We start from the raw sequence: 15,414 nt of genomic DNA, 5'->3' as shown, positions 1-15,414 counted from the left end.
ATATTTGATAATTTATTCGATAGTTTAGTCTGATATTGATATTGATATTGACTATATTGATATTGTTATTATTGAATGAAGCTAACTCCAGACGTACATAATATTACTTCTTTTAACAAAGGGACTTGGAGTATAAACGACCAAGTTAGCATACATTTTTAACCAACCAAGAATTCTGGAGGCAAAGGTGGGTGCGTAAACTTTATGGTCTGTACTCTCCGATCCTGTATCACCCTGGATTCTTTTCGACGTTTTTGGTAAAAGGTATATACCTTCTAGTCAATCTCTTGCTACTCCAAGTCCCCCAAGATTTCTAATCTAAAGTTCGTCCTAGTTATAATATATTATATAAAATATATTTTTTGTTTGCTGTAACTGATACTAAATAAAATTGTTGTTTTCCTGAACTATCATTCTTTCCAGACCTTCCTTGTTTCATCAACTTGCGTTCGTCTTTCTTTCAGTAAAAAGAAACGTTTTCAGATTATTGTTTTCTTGATATTAATAAATCATTAATAAAACACTGACAGGTTGTTGGCTAAGGCTGGGGAGGACTTTTCCCGATTTCCTGTTGACTATAGGTTGTTATTTAAATCGGCTATATGGATGTGTAGTGGGTCAAAACAATTTAAGCACTGGCTTTACTGAGATACTGTTGAGTAGGATACAATCTTCTTTGTAAAATCAAATCAAACTTATTTAAAAGCATTCAACCATAGCTTAGAAGGGGTTGATTTCAGTGGTGTAACTTTGCCTGTTGGCACCCCCCTGCCGAAAATGCGCTCCCCTGTTGGCGCCCCTCCCCTTTTGGCGCCCCTCCCTGAAATTGAACAAATTAGGTGATTTTAGAGGATATGCTGGTAAAATCTCTAAAAAGGTGTTTTCCTAGAGCAAAATGCGCAGTTTTGCTAGATAGTACCTCAGTTAAGTTTTTCAAATTGACCCACATTCAAACGACGATTTTCCGCCCCCCCCCCCCTGCACAGTGGGGTCAGCGGGGGCCCTTTGTTACACCACTGGTTGATTTAGTAGTCAAGGCTGCAGCTTCCTTATTTGTCGGAAGTTACAATTACTGAACATGATGTCAAAATAAACAACGATTTATTTGGGCTATATGTCGTAGAAATTGAAATGGTGGAAGAAATTGGCGCCATATTTGTTATTCTAGTCGTACCTGTGCCATATTATTATTTTAGTGGCAAAATGGTTAAATCGCAATGGCGTTTAAGACTGCATTTCTGTACATGTTGTAGCAAGAGATGTATAATTGAACCATAATTACAACATTATATTATTGTATAAATATCATCATGTTCCCTGCACAGTTTGTTAGCAATATAAAGATGTGGTACAAGAGCGGAAGTAACCTTATCAGTGTAGCCCTTTGTGTTACCACATGCATCCTAACTTTCAACTATTGGTCCATATCACAAGTAAGTTATTCACTGTTTTAAACTTTTATTCATTGCTTGTGATGATTAGATTTTATATTCTCAAAACTAATATCTTCTAAACAGAGCTTTTTTTTCAGGATATGGTAATTTTAGACGCTCAAGTAAAAGTTTGTCGTCAGAAAGAGGTTTGTTTTCATACTAAACATGTTATCTTTCATAAAATAAGTACTCAAATTAAGATTACATTTGATCTTTAATGGACTCAGTAAGATAATTGTGGATCAGCAAAAACTTCATAGTCTGCAGGCTGTATCAGTGCTACTCATATCTTAGCAGCAGAATGGCAGATATATCAACTTCTAAAAGCACTGTTTTCTTCTTTTACTTAATCACCCTTAATCAACTGTATTTTACCAATAGAAACTGTTGTAACCCCTTCCATAAGCAAGGCACCTTCCCCTTCCCAGTGTAGGAAATGTATCCTGCTCCTTTACCCCTCCCTTACCCCATTACCCCTCCCTTACCCTATTAACCCTCCCTTACCCTCCCTTACCCCTCCATTACCCCATTACCCCTCCATTACCCCTCCCTTACCCCATTACCCCTCCCTTACCCCTCCCTCGGTCTCATCCTGTTTACGATTTTTTCATATTCGGTGTAGTGTCCTGTTTGTTAACTTACTTTTCATTCATTTGCACCTGTTCTGTTATACTATTAACATTAAATCCCGTTAGCTAGATTATAACGGAGTAGCAACGGAATGTAAGAAGAGGATAACAGAACTACATGATAAGATCAGTATACTTAACAGTGATAAAGAAGTCATTGCTACACAAAAGGTAAGGTATTCTGTACTACTAAAGCATGTCTATATAATTGTCATGGTTACCATGACATTCTTTATACTGTTTATTATACGTTGTTACCATGGAATTTGCATGGCTCATGGGGTTTTGAACTTCTATAGAAAGCTTCACTCGACTCGACCAACAAAGCTTGTGTAAACTAATGATTCGATATTTCAGTTTTCCTTATCCTCTTTGGCTGATGCTCGATTAAGTGAGTTGTTTTGTTGTTTTGTTGTTTTGTTGTTTTGTTGGTAAATTTGTTCAATTGGTATAATGATTATGCAACCTTGCTGATTTTTACAGTACGTTTAATTTTACAGTTCGTATTAATTAGCACTTGTGGAGGAAAAGTGTGCCAAGCTCGGCAAAGACATCTTTATTTTAATGTGGTATTGCTTTGACAATACTTATTTTAAAGCATGAGAGTAGGCCCATCTCGAACTTCGAAGTGATAATAATGAATAAATGTTTCACAGATTGGCAATTGATCGGTGTAGTTGGTGTTGTACACACTGCACTGATAATGATATCACGTTGTACGTGTAATGTAAATATAGTGTGGATATATGCGTTGAACAGCTGCACTATAGTTCTGAATCCCAGACTCCACCGTTGTTTGTACTGTCTCCTCAACAGACGTCTTAAGCAACTGTAGTTGTACGTCCTTCTGCATCAGCAGCTGGCCCTGCAGTCTGATCACCTTTTCTTTGTCTGCTAGTGCTTCCGTCTTGAAGCACTCGATGATCTCCTTCAAGAGATACATCTGACTACTCTGCCGACGAACAAGGTCCACTGCATCCACAATCCAGCCAGACAGAGTCTGTTTATCCTTAGTCTTGATCGTTTCACGACTTTCGTAGTCAATTTCACGGTAGTCCATATGCAGGTCTTTTTCTAACTGAATGGACCAGCGTGCAACACAGCCTTCCACATCTTCCTGTTGATCATAGTTGAACTCCTTAATCAACTCCTGGGATCGGGTCAAAGTTGGGTCATCCCCCATAGTGTACTTGTATAGTAATGTACAAGTACACACGCAAAGGTAAACTACGCGGTAGCAGCAAACTGAACTTATTGCAAATTTACAAAAGATAAGAGAGCTCGATATTTGCAACACAAGCTACACTGATTACACACACTGTTACGGATTATTCAATATGGAATTCATAGTCTACCCTAAAGTCTACCTTCAGTAGTCGTGCTTCTCAGATACTGCCCATACGTATTGTATTTCAATAGATATGTATTTTTTGTCAGTGAACTTTTCCTCGAGTATAATAATGTAAGCAGTTCGATTTCCAAACATTATTCGCGGGGGCCGTGATTTTCATGAATAAAGCAGCTGAAAATTGTCGCAGAAGTAATTAGCGTGATTATTGAAGACGCGATATTTTATGAAAATTTCCCACAATAAAGTAGTCCCTAATCATGTCTTACTCATAGACATATAAGTACACAATGATATCTAGCATAAAAGTTTTCAATTAATCGCTATGTAACAAGATGATGTCAATTCGGGGGATTGGTATCTTACCCACAAATTTAATTACCACTAAAATTGTCATGGACAGGGGCATTATTCCCAGTGATTACAAAGTAGATTACAAAGTAGATTACCGGGTATTTCTTGAAATGTATTTTAAAATCTTTAGCAAATAAAACCTTATTTTAGTGCATCACCGTTTTACTCTCTGCACAGAGACAAATCAGTTTATGTGTAGCCTGTGTCTACACATAAACTGACACCAATTGTAAACTTTATTTTACTTCCTAAGACTCTTAAGAGATATAAAATGCCACATCATCACTAAAATTAAATCAAATCTAAGAAACTTTAAAATTACGTGTACTCCTCACACAATGTGTATGTAGTATGTATATAATAATATATACTATGGATAATCGTGAATATAACATAATAAATAGTTTATAGACTGATACCTATTGCACACAGTGCATCCCAGCCCACTACCTATTGTCCGAGAGTACCTAGTAGGTACTGTACCTGCATATTGACTATTGTGTGTAATTGTGTTGGAGATGAGAATGAATATAATAGTTAATTAGGAGTTGTCGAGTTAGAAACAATCGAGAAACTCCTAGATCAGGAGTTTTCCCGCGATTATTGTCACGTGACCGCTCACGTGACCATAGTAAACCCCGTTAAATTGGTTTCATATTAACGGTTGTCGGCCGGGTGGTGTAGTGGTAACACGATCGCCTCCCAAGCAGAAGACCCGGGTTCAAATCCGGTCGGATACAAGTCTGGTATATTAACGGTAAACTAGCCCCCACGGTCGTGTTGACTGAGAAATCATGCTCAGTGCTCACTATCAGTGTTACGGAGTACGTACGACGTTTTCTACATGAGGTGACATTGTTCTAGAACACAGCAGTGGACAATCTTCTAGAATATTCTTCCTGTTATAATTAATTAGGCACACCTCTTGTTCCAGCCTTGTATCTTTCGATAGGTTCCAAGAATTTGGTTCACACTCTACATTCTGATTTAAGTGAACAGTTTACTTTACCTGAATAGAGCATTTTTGATTATCCCTGTGTCACATATACAAAATTATCAGAAACAATGCTCTCATAAATAATGTTTCTATCCGGATATTACACTCTGATTTAAGAATACTATTATATTTGCTTTGGGGGGGGGGGGGGGGGGGGGGTTACTGTAAATCACACACCCCTCTCTAGGCTGTATCCCGTGAGGGGGTACTGTAAATCACACCCCCCCTCTCTAGGCTGTATCCCGTGAGTTTTATGGTCAATATACCATCATTACTGACTTGTCTACTTCATATCAAGCGTCAGCTAAGTGTATAAACACTTAGCTTACTTAACAGTGTATAGATGTGGATACTGGCGGGGAGGTGAGACACATTTGTTTACTTTAATAGTAAGTACATGTTCGGCGGGTTGAGGAGGTGATACATATTTTGTATTATGGAAAGCTGATACAAACATGTATCACCTCCCCGCCAGTTTCCACATACACTATAAACTTGTTATTTGTTGTAATAAATTAGTTAAATCTAAACAAAGGAGCCCCCTTGTTACCTGGTCTTTTGTAACGTGTTTTGTGTTTACATTTTACACAGTATAATGTGGTTATAAAACAAAGGAGTGGTGTTGAAAAACTTTCAGTGTTAGGCACATTAAGAAGTTGAATGAACAATTTGTAGATAATAATATATCATATTGATACTTTATTGTGGTAACTGTTTAGACTCAATTATCAAAAATTTATGAATAGGCCACTTTCCTTCCTGAAAAGGCTCTAAAGTTTAAGTTCGGAGTCGTTAGATAATGTCATGTTGATACTTTCATGAACAGGGGTTACTTGCTTTTATTGCACAATGTTGCGACCTATTTCGTGTGCTTCATCATTTTACCATCTTTGTGTCAAGCAAGCTTTCTCGACGGATAGTCTTTTGGGGAAATTTTGGTGGCCACATGTTTAATGCCGTATTTGTTCAGGATAAAATATATATTTTAAAATCAATTATTAACATCACACGAACTTAGGCTTCAGCAATTAAACTTGTTAAGTAAATAAGTTGAGCACAAGTGCTACCCAACGTTGCGAATCAATGTGAGATGTTGTAATGTGAGATGCCGAAATGTGAAATGCCGTAATGTGAAATGCCGTAATGTGAGATGCCGTAATGTGAGATGCCGTAATGTGAGATGCCGTAATGTGAGATGCCGTAATGTGAGATGCCGTAATGTGAGATGTCGTAATGTGAAATGCCGTAATGTGAAATGCCGTAATGTGAGATGCCGTAATGTGAGATGTCGTAATGTGAGATGCCGTAATGTGAGATGCCGTAATGTGAGATGCCGTAATGTGAGATGCCGTAATGTGAGATGCCGTAATGTGAGATGCCGTAATGTGAGATGCCGTAATGTGAGATGTCGTAATGTGAGAGGTCGTTATGTGAGATGTTGTAATGTGAGATGCCGTAATGTGAGATGCCGTAATGTGAGATGCTGTAATGTGAGATGCCGAAATGTGAGATGTCGAAATGTGAGATGCCATAATGTGAGATGCTGTAATGTGAGATGTCGAAATGTGAGATGCCGTAATGTTAGATGCCGTAATGTGAGATGCCGTAATGTGAGATGCCGTAATGTGAGATGCCGTAATGTGAGATGCCGTAATGTGAGATGTTGTAATGTGAGATGCCGTAATGTGAGATGCCGTAATGTGAGATGCCGTAATGTGAGATGCCGTAATGTGAGATGCCGTAATGTGAGATGCCGTAATGTGAGATGTCGTAATGTGAGAGGTCGTTATGTGAGATGTTGTAATGTGAGATGCCGTAATGTGAGATGCCGTAATGTGAGATGCCGTAATGTGAGATGCCGTAATGTGAGATGCCGTAATGTGAGATGTCGTAATGTGAGATGCCGTAATGTGAGATGTCGCAATGTGAGATGTCGTAATGTGAGATGCCGTAATGTGAGATGCCGTAATGTGAGATGCCGTAATGTGAGATGTCGTAATGTGAGATGCCGTAATGTGAGATGTCGCAATGTGAGATGTCGTAATGTGAGATGCCGTAATGTGAGATGCCGTAATGTGAGATGCCGTAATGTGAGATGCCGTAATGTGAGATGCCGTAATGTGAGATGTCGTAATGTGAGAGGTCGTTATGTGAGATGTTGTAATGTGAGATGCCGTAATGTGAGATGCCGTAATGTGAGATGCCGTAATGTGAGATGCCGTAATGTGAGATGCCGTAATGTGAGATGCCGTAATGTGAGATGTTGTAATGTGAGATGCCGTAATGTGAGATGCCGTAATGTGAGATGCCGTAATGTGAGATGCCGTAATGTGAGATGCCGTAATGTGAGATGCCGTAATGTGAGATGTCGTAATGTGAGAGGTCGTTATGTGAGATGTTGTAATGTGAGATGCCGTAATGTGAGATGCCGTAATGTGAGATGCCGTAATGTGAGATGCCGTAATGTGAGATGCCGTAATGTGAGATGTCGTAATGTGAGATGCCGTAATGTGAGATGTCGCAATGTGAGATGTCGTAATGTGAGATGCCGTAATGTGAGATGCCGTAATGTGAGATGCCGTAATCTGTGAGATGCCGTAATGTGAGATGTCGTAATGTGAGATGTCGTAATGTGAGATGCCGTAATCTGTGAAGGGGAACTGACGTTGACGATACTTTACAGCTCTTACACACGACTGAAAGGTCATCAAATCCTCATAAAGAGACTTCATTATAAATGCCATGGATGTCATATGTAGTTGAAATTTACACTGTCATAAAACTCAAAATATGAACACGTACACTGAACAAACATATTACCCCTAATACGTGGTCAATGTGGTGAGGCTTTCTGTAGAAACATAGGAATTACCTTGTGTTAGACTAGTCTACTGATTTTATGTCCAATGGAAGTTTCTAGAAGAATGAGCGGTCAGTGATTCATCTTACTGACACCAAACTGATGTTCCCGTGGGGTCCGGGACTATACGGCGTAAGACTCTACGGCGTAAGACTCTAACCCTAACACTAACTCTAACCCGCCGTAGAGTCTCACGCCGTAGAGTCCGGACCCCGTTCCTGTGGTATAATTAAGGTGTATTATATAATATATTACATACAACTTTACAGTAAAGAAGGTTACTGTTAGTATAATAGTAGTATAATAATATAATAGTTAAAGAGTTCAAGATACCTCGTCATTGTATGTCAAGTGCAGTGTTTCCATGTTGAAACGTGTTGTATTGCTAAATTAGTGAACTACATGGAGCCTCATCAGGAGTATACAAACTGTATGAGTTCCATGTGATTACATTTTACTTTCACCTACATCAATACTCGACCACTCCTTTGACAGCTAGAATAACCTGTAGAGTGTACATTATACCCAGTATACACTCTACAGGTATATCACCTGAGATGTATTTTCAGATCAAATAAACGAAGCAAATAGAAATACCGCTGAAGTAAATGAAAAGTTAACGGAGTGTGAGAGTAGAGAAGGCACTGCGTCAGAAGAGAAAGCAGAGTTATCAGGAAGAATACAAGAGTTAGTGACTACTAACCAAGAACTCCAGGAGCAAAATCAGGAGATGGTTGCTAAGATACAAACTTTAACGGAACAGTTAGCGGCCGCACAGCCTGCCGCACAGCCTGCCCAGGAGGCCTAAACAATTTGTTGAGTTTTAGATGTCATTTCACATATTTTTATGCTTAAATGTTATGAGTTATGGATATACGGGGTATTATAAATACGAGTAAGTTTGTTACTAAATTAATAATTTAGTAACAAAGTAAATATGTCTTATCAATGGTATAGTAATAATGTCATGTTTAAATTATTTGTATACTGCAAAGCTAAGAAATAATAGTGCAGATTAATTATTTCATTGCAACTTGTTTTGGTTATTGTTGTACAAATTGATTATGTACTAAAACCTCAGATACTCACTTCTATGAAAACACTTCTTTGTTTCTATCCCACCAGCGCTTCAAACTGTGCAACCTTCAATATGAATTGGAAACTATTTTGGTTATTTCCATGATGAAATCACTTATCAATCAGTCAGTGATTAATTTTGTTGAATCCGAATTAAACTTTTTACTGATTCAGTCAAGATTTACTGAATGGACACATTCTTTGAACAAGAATTTCGCCGCGGTAAAACCACGCACGATCAAATTTCCCTACTGCCTACAATGTAATTGTTCTACTTTATTGTATCCCAGAGTGGTGTTTGGCGCACATGTAACATGATAATCGTTTTCGATATATTTGGCGTGCCACGTGCAGAACTTGAAAATTCTGCGCGCATTTTTGTAGTGTCGCGTTGATCTGTGTACGTGTGGTTTGGTTGTAGATCATTTCATATTTTGCGCGGTTTGTTTCGTGTTAACGATGTGTATTATGTCACGTCATATTATTGCATCGTCGTATGCCAACTTTTTTGACTGGAATAGAATATTCTGTCTCATCTTAGTTATTATAAGTATCTAACATAAACTAATACATTTTGATGCTTACTCGACACATCTACAGCACCATCGACTATATAGGAATCTTTAAAAGCATACCGCAATCTTGATCTTAGTTGCTTCTTGAATGTAAATGTAAAGTAACATCTGTTCTTAAATATGTAAATGTAATCGCTTTTTACCATTCAGTGTCAATCAACTGTTAAATAATCGGCCACGAGTTTATCAGCTGATGTAATAATTTAGTTTGTTCTGAATTTTATCACTCGGTAATTTATTAAAAAACTAGCGGCAATAGCGGATGAATAGTGGAACCTAGCGGATGCCTAGCGGATGCCTAGCGGAGAGCTAGCGGAAATTTAACAGTCGTCAAGCACCTAAAACTGGTTGCTATGCCTGCAATTAATTAACACATAACTGGCGTCGCGCGCGCAAAATAGGTTCCTTTTATACACATAATTATATGGGAGTGGTCTATATTGCGAAGGAGCAGACTTTTGTCGTCAACGTAGGACCGTCGGGCCACCTCATATATCCAAACCCGATTACTTATTCCCTACGATCTTTTTGCCTTCGGCAAGAGCAGGGAAAAAAATTCTCATCGAAGAAAATGACGTACACGTAGCACGCAGTAACATTGTTGAACACAAAGTTGTTTTTGGCGCGAGTCTCTCAGTCTCACACGTTGAAATTGTGAGACGCGCATTGTTGATTTCATTACCACATTTATTTAGTTATGAGACTCATGACTCATGATGGTCCATACAATACGATTAAAGATCAACGGCAGCGAATCAGATCTAGCTTGGTCAGAATTCGTTGCTAAAATCGACTCCACAGAGACATCTACGAAATTGTTCGAACATTTTGATACTGCTTTTATCTTGCAATGTTCAACACTGCTCTTTCTCATGCAAGTAAGATCCGTATTGATGTATCATTGTCATGCGTTTTTAAATATTTATTACATATCTATATTCATTAAGATTGATCATACAACATTTTAAAATGTCCTATCATAACCAGTAGCCTAATAACATTAAGAGTCATTAAACTTGAAATTATGTAACACTAATTTTACTCAAGAAAGTATTGTAGCTCCATTTTCTTGATTCAGGCGGGGTTTATTTTGATGGAGACGGGGTCCCTGTCAACAAAACGGCGAGCTAACGCTCTTATTCTCAAGAATCTGGGAGACACTGTGCTTTGTGCTTTCTTTTACTTCCTAATAGGGTAATTTACACCTAGTAACACTTAGTGACACCTTAGTAACACCTAGTAACCTAGAATCTGGGAGACACTGTGCTTTGTGCTTTCTTTTACTTCCTAATAGGGTAACACCTTAGTAACACCTTAGTAGCACCTTAGTAACACCTTAGTAATCTGGGAGACACTGTGCTTTGTGCTTTCTTTTACTTCCTTATAGGGTAATTTGTTAATTGATTATATAATAAGTGCTTTTGTTGGCCAGACATGCATAAAAGTAGTGTAAAATAAAGGCGGCCAACCAGAGTCCTCATCAATAGATCCTGAATCATCCCTGTTTATTATTAACATGATTAAAATGGTACTCACTATCAAGCCCCAGTTTGTAGTACCCAATTTTCGGTTTTAATTAATATTCTAGATAATAGAGTAATGCCTCTGGGTAGTGCTCCTCAATCAATCATAGGATCAGAAAGATACAGGGTGGGCCAAAAGTCAGTGTACATACGTTGTACCCTGTAGATATAATTAAAAAATAGAGATCTAACTGCTTTCATTACTTATTCTTTAGGTTTGGCTTCTCTCATGGGGAAGGAGGTCCCTTTATCGGTGAGAGTGGTTTCATTGGTGTTGGAAAGCCCCTCTGTGATGATGGTGGCACCTGCAGCTCTAAAGAATACTCCCTCATGTTCTTTCGGGTATATATTTTATTCTAAATTTGAGTACAAGATTTATTGTTAAAATTGTCGAATGGGACCCAACAAAGATAAGCGCTCACATTCACCAGATAAAATGTTAGTTAATTGTGTGTGTGCTGTTGATCTTGAAATTTTAAAAATTGAATATAATAGGTATAATTGAATATAATAAGTATAATTGAATATAATAAGTTCTAAACTATCATAAGAAACTACATTAAACCACAAAGAGGTTATTGGTGATCTCCGGGGGCATATTCTATTTAAAAACAAAACAATTATTCTACCCGCAGTTCCTAAAGACTGCCACAGCGGTGACAATACTGTCGGGTTGCATAGCAGAGCGAGTCCACCTGTGGGTATATTACCTCCTAGTCAGTGTCTCCAGCTGCTTCTCCCTTCCCCTCCTCGCCAGGTAACACCTAGTAACACTTAGTAACACCTTAGTTACACCTAGTAACACCTAGTAACACCTTATTAACACCTCATTAACACCTAGTAACACCTTATCAACACCTAGTAACACTTAGTTACACCTAGTGATGCCTTAGTAACACCTTAGTAACACCTTAGCAACACTTAGTAACACCTTAGTAACACCTAGTGATGCCTTAGTAACACCTTAGTAACACCTTAGTAACACCTTAGCAACACTTAGTAACACCTTAGTAACACCTAGTAACACCTAGTAACACCTTAGTAACACCTTAATAACACATCCCCCTCCTGGCCAGGTGGATAAACCACTCTAAAGGCTGGGCTTATCCGTACACTCACCCGTACAGTATCTTCAGAACGGGAGTCATGGACTTCGCTGGTAAGCTCTAACTTATCTGTTGCAGTCTTAAAAATATGACATGTAATCTGTATACTTATGTAATTATGTAATTAATATATAACTTACAGAAGATAGCTTGATTAATGATAGTAAGTATAGTATTGTAGGAGATGTGACCCCCTGATACCTCAGGTGCTGGTGAGATTTGTATAGCAGGAGCGTTACCCGCACTTATCTTACTGCCCCTGATTGGGCCACGACGGAACAGGTTTGACGGAGAGTGGAAGGAAGAGAGACTGCCGAGCCAGAACAACTATTTCAAAACACTGGGAGCTACCATCATGTGGATGAGCTGGTATGGACTGGTACGTAGTGTGGGGGTGGGGGGGGGGGGGGGGGGGGGGGGGGGGTACACTACACGTAGTGCGACCTAGTGCGACGATTATATCTATATTATATGGGTCCGTTCATCTGATCTTGCGAAGTGTTACATTTCTCTCCTCACTACTCCTTCCTTTAATAGATAGGCAGCTTTTAGTAACACCTAGTAACACCTTAGTAACACCCTAGTAACACCTAGTAACACCTAGGTATTTGGTGGTGTGTCGACTCTGAGAACTAATGGTGGAGCAGTGGTGGCTAAAATAGCCGTCAACACTACCATCAGTGCAGTCGCCGCCAGCATCACTGCCATAGGGTTCGGCTTGTACTACGAGAGGAAGCTTTGTCCGACTGATGCCAGCAACGGAATCTTATCAGGTGCTGCTGGGAGGGGGGGTACACTACACTTTCTGGGGGGGGGGGGGGGGTACACTACACTTTCTGGGGGGGGGGGGGGGGGGGTACACTACACTTTCTGGGGGGGGGGGGGGGGGGGGGGTACACTACACTTTCTGGGGGGGGGGGGTACACTACACTTTCTGGGGGGGGGGGGGGGTACACTACACTTTCTGGGGGGGGGGGGGGGGGGTACACTACACTTTCTGGGGGGGGGGGGGGTACACTACACTTTCTGGGGGGGGGGGGGTACACTACACTTTCTGGGGGGGGGGGGTACACTACACTTTCTGGGGGGGGGGGGTACACTACACTTTCTGGGGGGGGGGGGGTACACTACACTTTCTGGGGGGGGGGGGTACACTACACTTTCTGGGGGGGGGGGTACACTACACTTTCTGGGGGGGGGGGGTACACTACACTTTCTTGGGGGGGGGGGGTACACTACACTTTCTGGGGGGGGGGTACACTACACTTTCTGGGGGGGGGGGGTACACTACACTTTCTGGGGGGGGGGGGGGGGTACACTACACTTTCTGGGGGGGGGGGGGTACACTACACTTTCTGGGGGGGGGGGGGGGGGGTACACTACACTTTCTGGGGGGGGGGGGGTACACTACACTTTCTGGGGGGGGGGGGGTACACTACACTTTCTGGGGGGGGTACACTACACTTTCTGGGGGGGGGGGGGTACACTACACTTTCTGGGGGGGGGGGGTACACTACACTTTCTGGGGGGGTACACTACACTTTCTGGGGGGGGTACACTACACTTTCTGGGGGGGGTACACTACACTTTCTGGGGGGGGGGTACACTACACTTTCTGGGGGGGGGGGGGGGGGGTACACTACACTTTCTGGGGGGGGGGGGGTACACTACACTTTCTGGGGGGGGGGTACACTACACTTTCTGGGGGGGGGGGTACACTACACTTTCTGGGGGGGGGGGGGGGGGGTACACTACACTTTCTGGGGGGGGGGGGTACACTACACTTTCTGGGGGGGGGGGTACACTACACTTTCTGGGGGGGGGGGGTACACTACACTTTCTGGGGGGGGGGGTACACTACACTTTCTGGGGGGGGGGTACACTACACTTTCTGGGGGGGGGGTACACTACACTTTCTTGGGGGGGGGGGGGGTACACTACACTTTCTGGGGGGGGGGGGGGGTACACTACACTTTCTGGGGGGGGGGGGTACACTACACTTTCTGGGGGGGGGGGGGTACACTACACTTTCTGGGGGGGGGGTACACTACACTTTCTGGGGGGGGGGGTACACTACACTTTCTGGGGGGGGGGGGTACACTACACTTTCTGGGGGGGGGGGGTACACTACACTTTCTTGGGGGGGGTACACTACACTTTCTGGGGGGGGGGGGTACACTACACTTTCTGGGGGGGGGGGGGTACACTACACTTTCTGTTTTAGTTCTTGATAGAAGCTACAATACGTGTACGTCCCAAAGATATTCTGATTTTATTGTTCTGGTAAATTGTGCAGATTTGTAAGAACAGGGACTACAGTGTCCTAATGTTCGTGTTATCAGGTGGTTAAAATATATAAAGCAGATAAAGTGTTTTAATTGTTCCTTGCAGCTTTTATGCAAACGAATACTTCCCCATTGATATTGACTCGAAGATAGGTATAGTTGTTTCTTATCTTCATGATTAACTATCATATTGTTGGCAAACTCACATAACTTGAGATAGTGCAAGATCGGTCCCCTCGCTCTATTCTGATTGGCTGAAAGATATCACATGATTGACTTCCTCGATAATGGTTGACTGAGTTATAGTTGTTATCTTGGTCAATGCTGATCAGGCACGGGGAGCTACGTGCTGATACCTGATCAGGCACGGGGGGGCTACGTGCTGATACCTGATCAGGCACGGGGGGCTACGTGCTGATACCTGATCAGGCACGGGGGGCTACGTGCTGATACCTGATCAGGCACGGGGGGGGCTACGTGCTGATACCTGATCAGGCACGGGGGGCTACGTGCTGATACCTGATCAGGCACGGGGGGGCTACGTGCTGATACCTGATCAGGCACGGGGGGGCTACGTGCTGATACCTGATCAGGCACGGGGGGCTACGTGCTGATACCTGATCAGGCACGGGGGGGCTACGTGCTGATACCTGATCAGGCACGGGGGGCTACGTGCTGATACCTGATCAGGCACGGGGGGCTACGTGCTGATACCTGATCAGGCACGGGGGGGCTACGTGCTGATACCTGATCAGGCACGGGGGGCTACGTGCTGATACCTGATCAGGCACGGGGGGGCTACGTGCTGATACCTGATCAGGCACGGGGGGCTACGTGATACTGATTATTTGCTATAGATAGTCACGTGGTTAATGATTGGCTAAGAGTTGACTTTGTTCTCTTCTTACTGTGACTGTACTCATATCACGGTACCAGGAGCAGGTTAGTAACACCACTGTACTCATATCACGGATTTAACGCCGGAAACGTTCATCTTATAGTTTATACGTGTTACCACTACACAGCTACAACAGGTTACTATAGTTTATACTAACCTGTTAAACATACCAGAAAACATTTCATATCCCAGTTACCATCGTAAGTAGCTTGGTAGTATCTTCTTCTAGCAACCAATTTTACCTATCTCTAATCTATATATATATACAGAGGATATTGTAGCATCTTATTGTTGTAACACCTTTGAAACATTGCCAATGACCAGCTCAA

The 15,414-nt window shown here is 41.8% G+C and overlaps 2 protein-coding genes across 2 annotated transcripts in view; both read left to right on the top strand.

Moving 5' to 3' along the window:
• Positions 1 to 1,329: 1,329 nt before the first annotated feature.
• LOC134811517 (uncharacterized) lies at positions 1,330 to 8,542 on the top strand. Its single transcript, XM_063818363.1, has 5 exons — positions 1,330 to 1,433; positions 1,532 to 1,579; positions 2,129 to 2,233; positions 2,420 to 2,453; positions 8,191 to 8,542. The coding sequence occupies exons 1-5, from the start codon at positions 1,344 to 1,346 to the stop codon at positions 8,427 to 8,429; spliced, it is 516 nt and encodes a 171-aa protein (XP_063674433.1). The 5' UTR covers positions 1,330 to 1,343; the 3' UTR covers positions 8,430 to 8,542.
• Positions 8,543 to 9,956: 1,414 nt separating this feature from the next.
• Positions 9,957 to 15,414, top strand: part of LOC134811104 (ammonium transporter 3-like) — an 81,884-nt gene continuing 76,426 nt past the window's right edge. Inside the window, exons 1-7 of the mRNA XM_063817830.1 lie at positions 9,957 to 10,151; positions 10,352 to 10,467; positions 11,012 to 11,138; positions 11,432 to 11,553; positions 11,873 to 11,955; positions 12,109 to 12,281; positions 12,507 to 12,675. Of these exons, the coding sequence (XP_063673900.1) occupies positions 9,987 to 10,151; positions 10,352 to 10,467; positions 11,012 to 11,138; positions 11,432 to 11,553; positions 11,873 to 11,955; positions 12,109 to 12,281; positions 12,507 to 12,675 (955 nt within the window). The 5' untranslated portion in view covers positions 9,957 to 9,986. The remainder of the gene's footprint in view (positions 10,152 to 10,351; positions 10,468 to 11,011; positions 11,139 to 11,431; positions 11,554 to 11,872; positions 11,956 to 12,108; positions 12,282 to 12,506; positions 12,676 to 15,414) is intronic.

This window comes from Bolinopsis microptera, chromosome 2, assembly GCF_026151205.1.
Source record: "Bolinopsis microptera isolate Bmic1 chromosome 2, MBARI_Bmic_1.0, whole genome shotgun sequence".
Classification (NCBI taxonomy): Eukaryota; Metazoa; Ctenophora; class Tentaculata; order Lobata; family Bolinopsidae; genus Bolinopsis; species Bolinopsis microptera.
The sequence above is the reverse complement of the archived record's forward strand: the minus strand, read 5'-3'. Positions and strand labels throughout refer to the sequence as shown.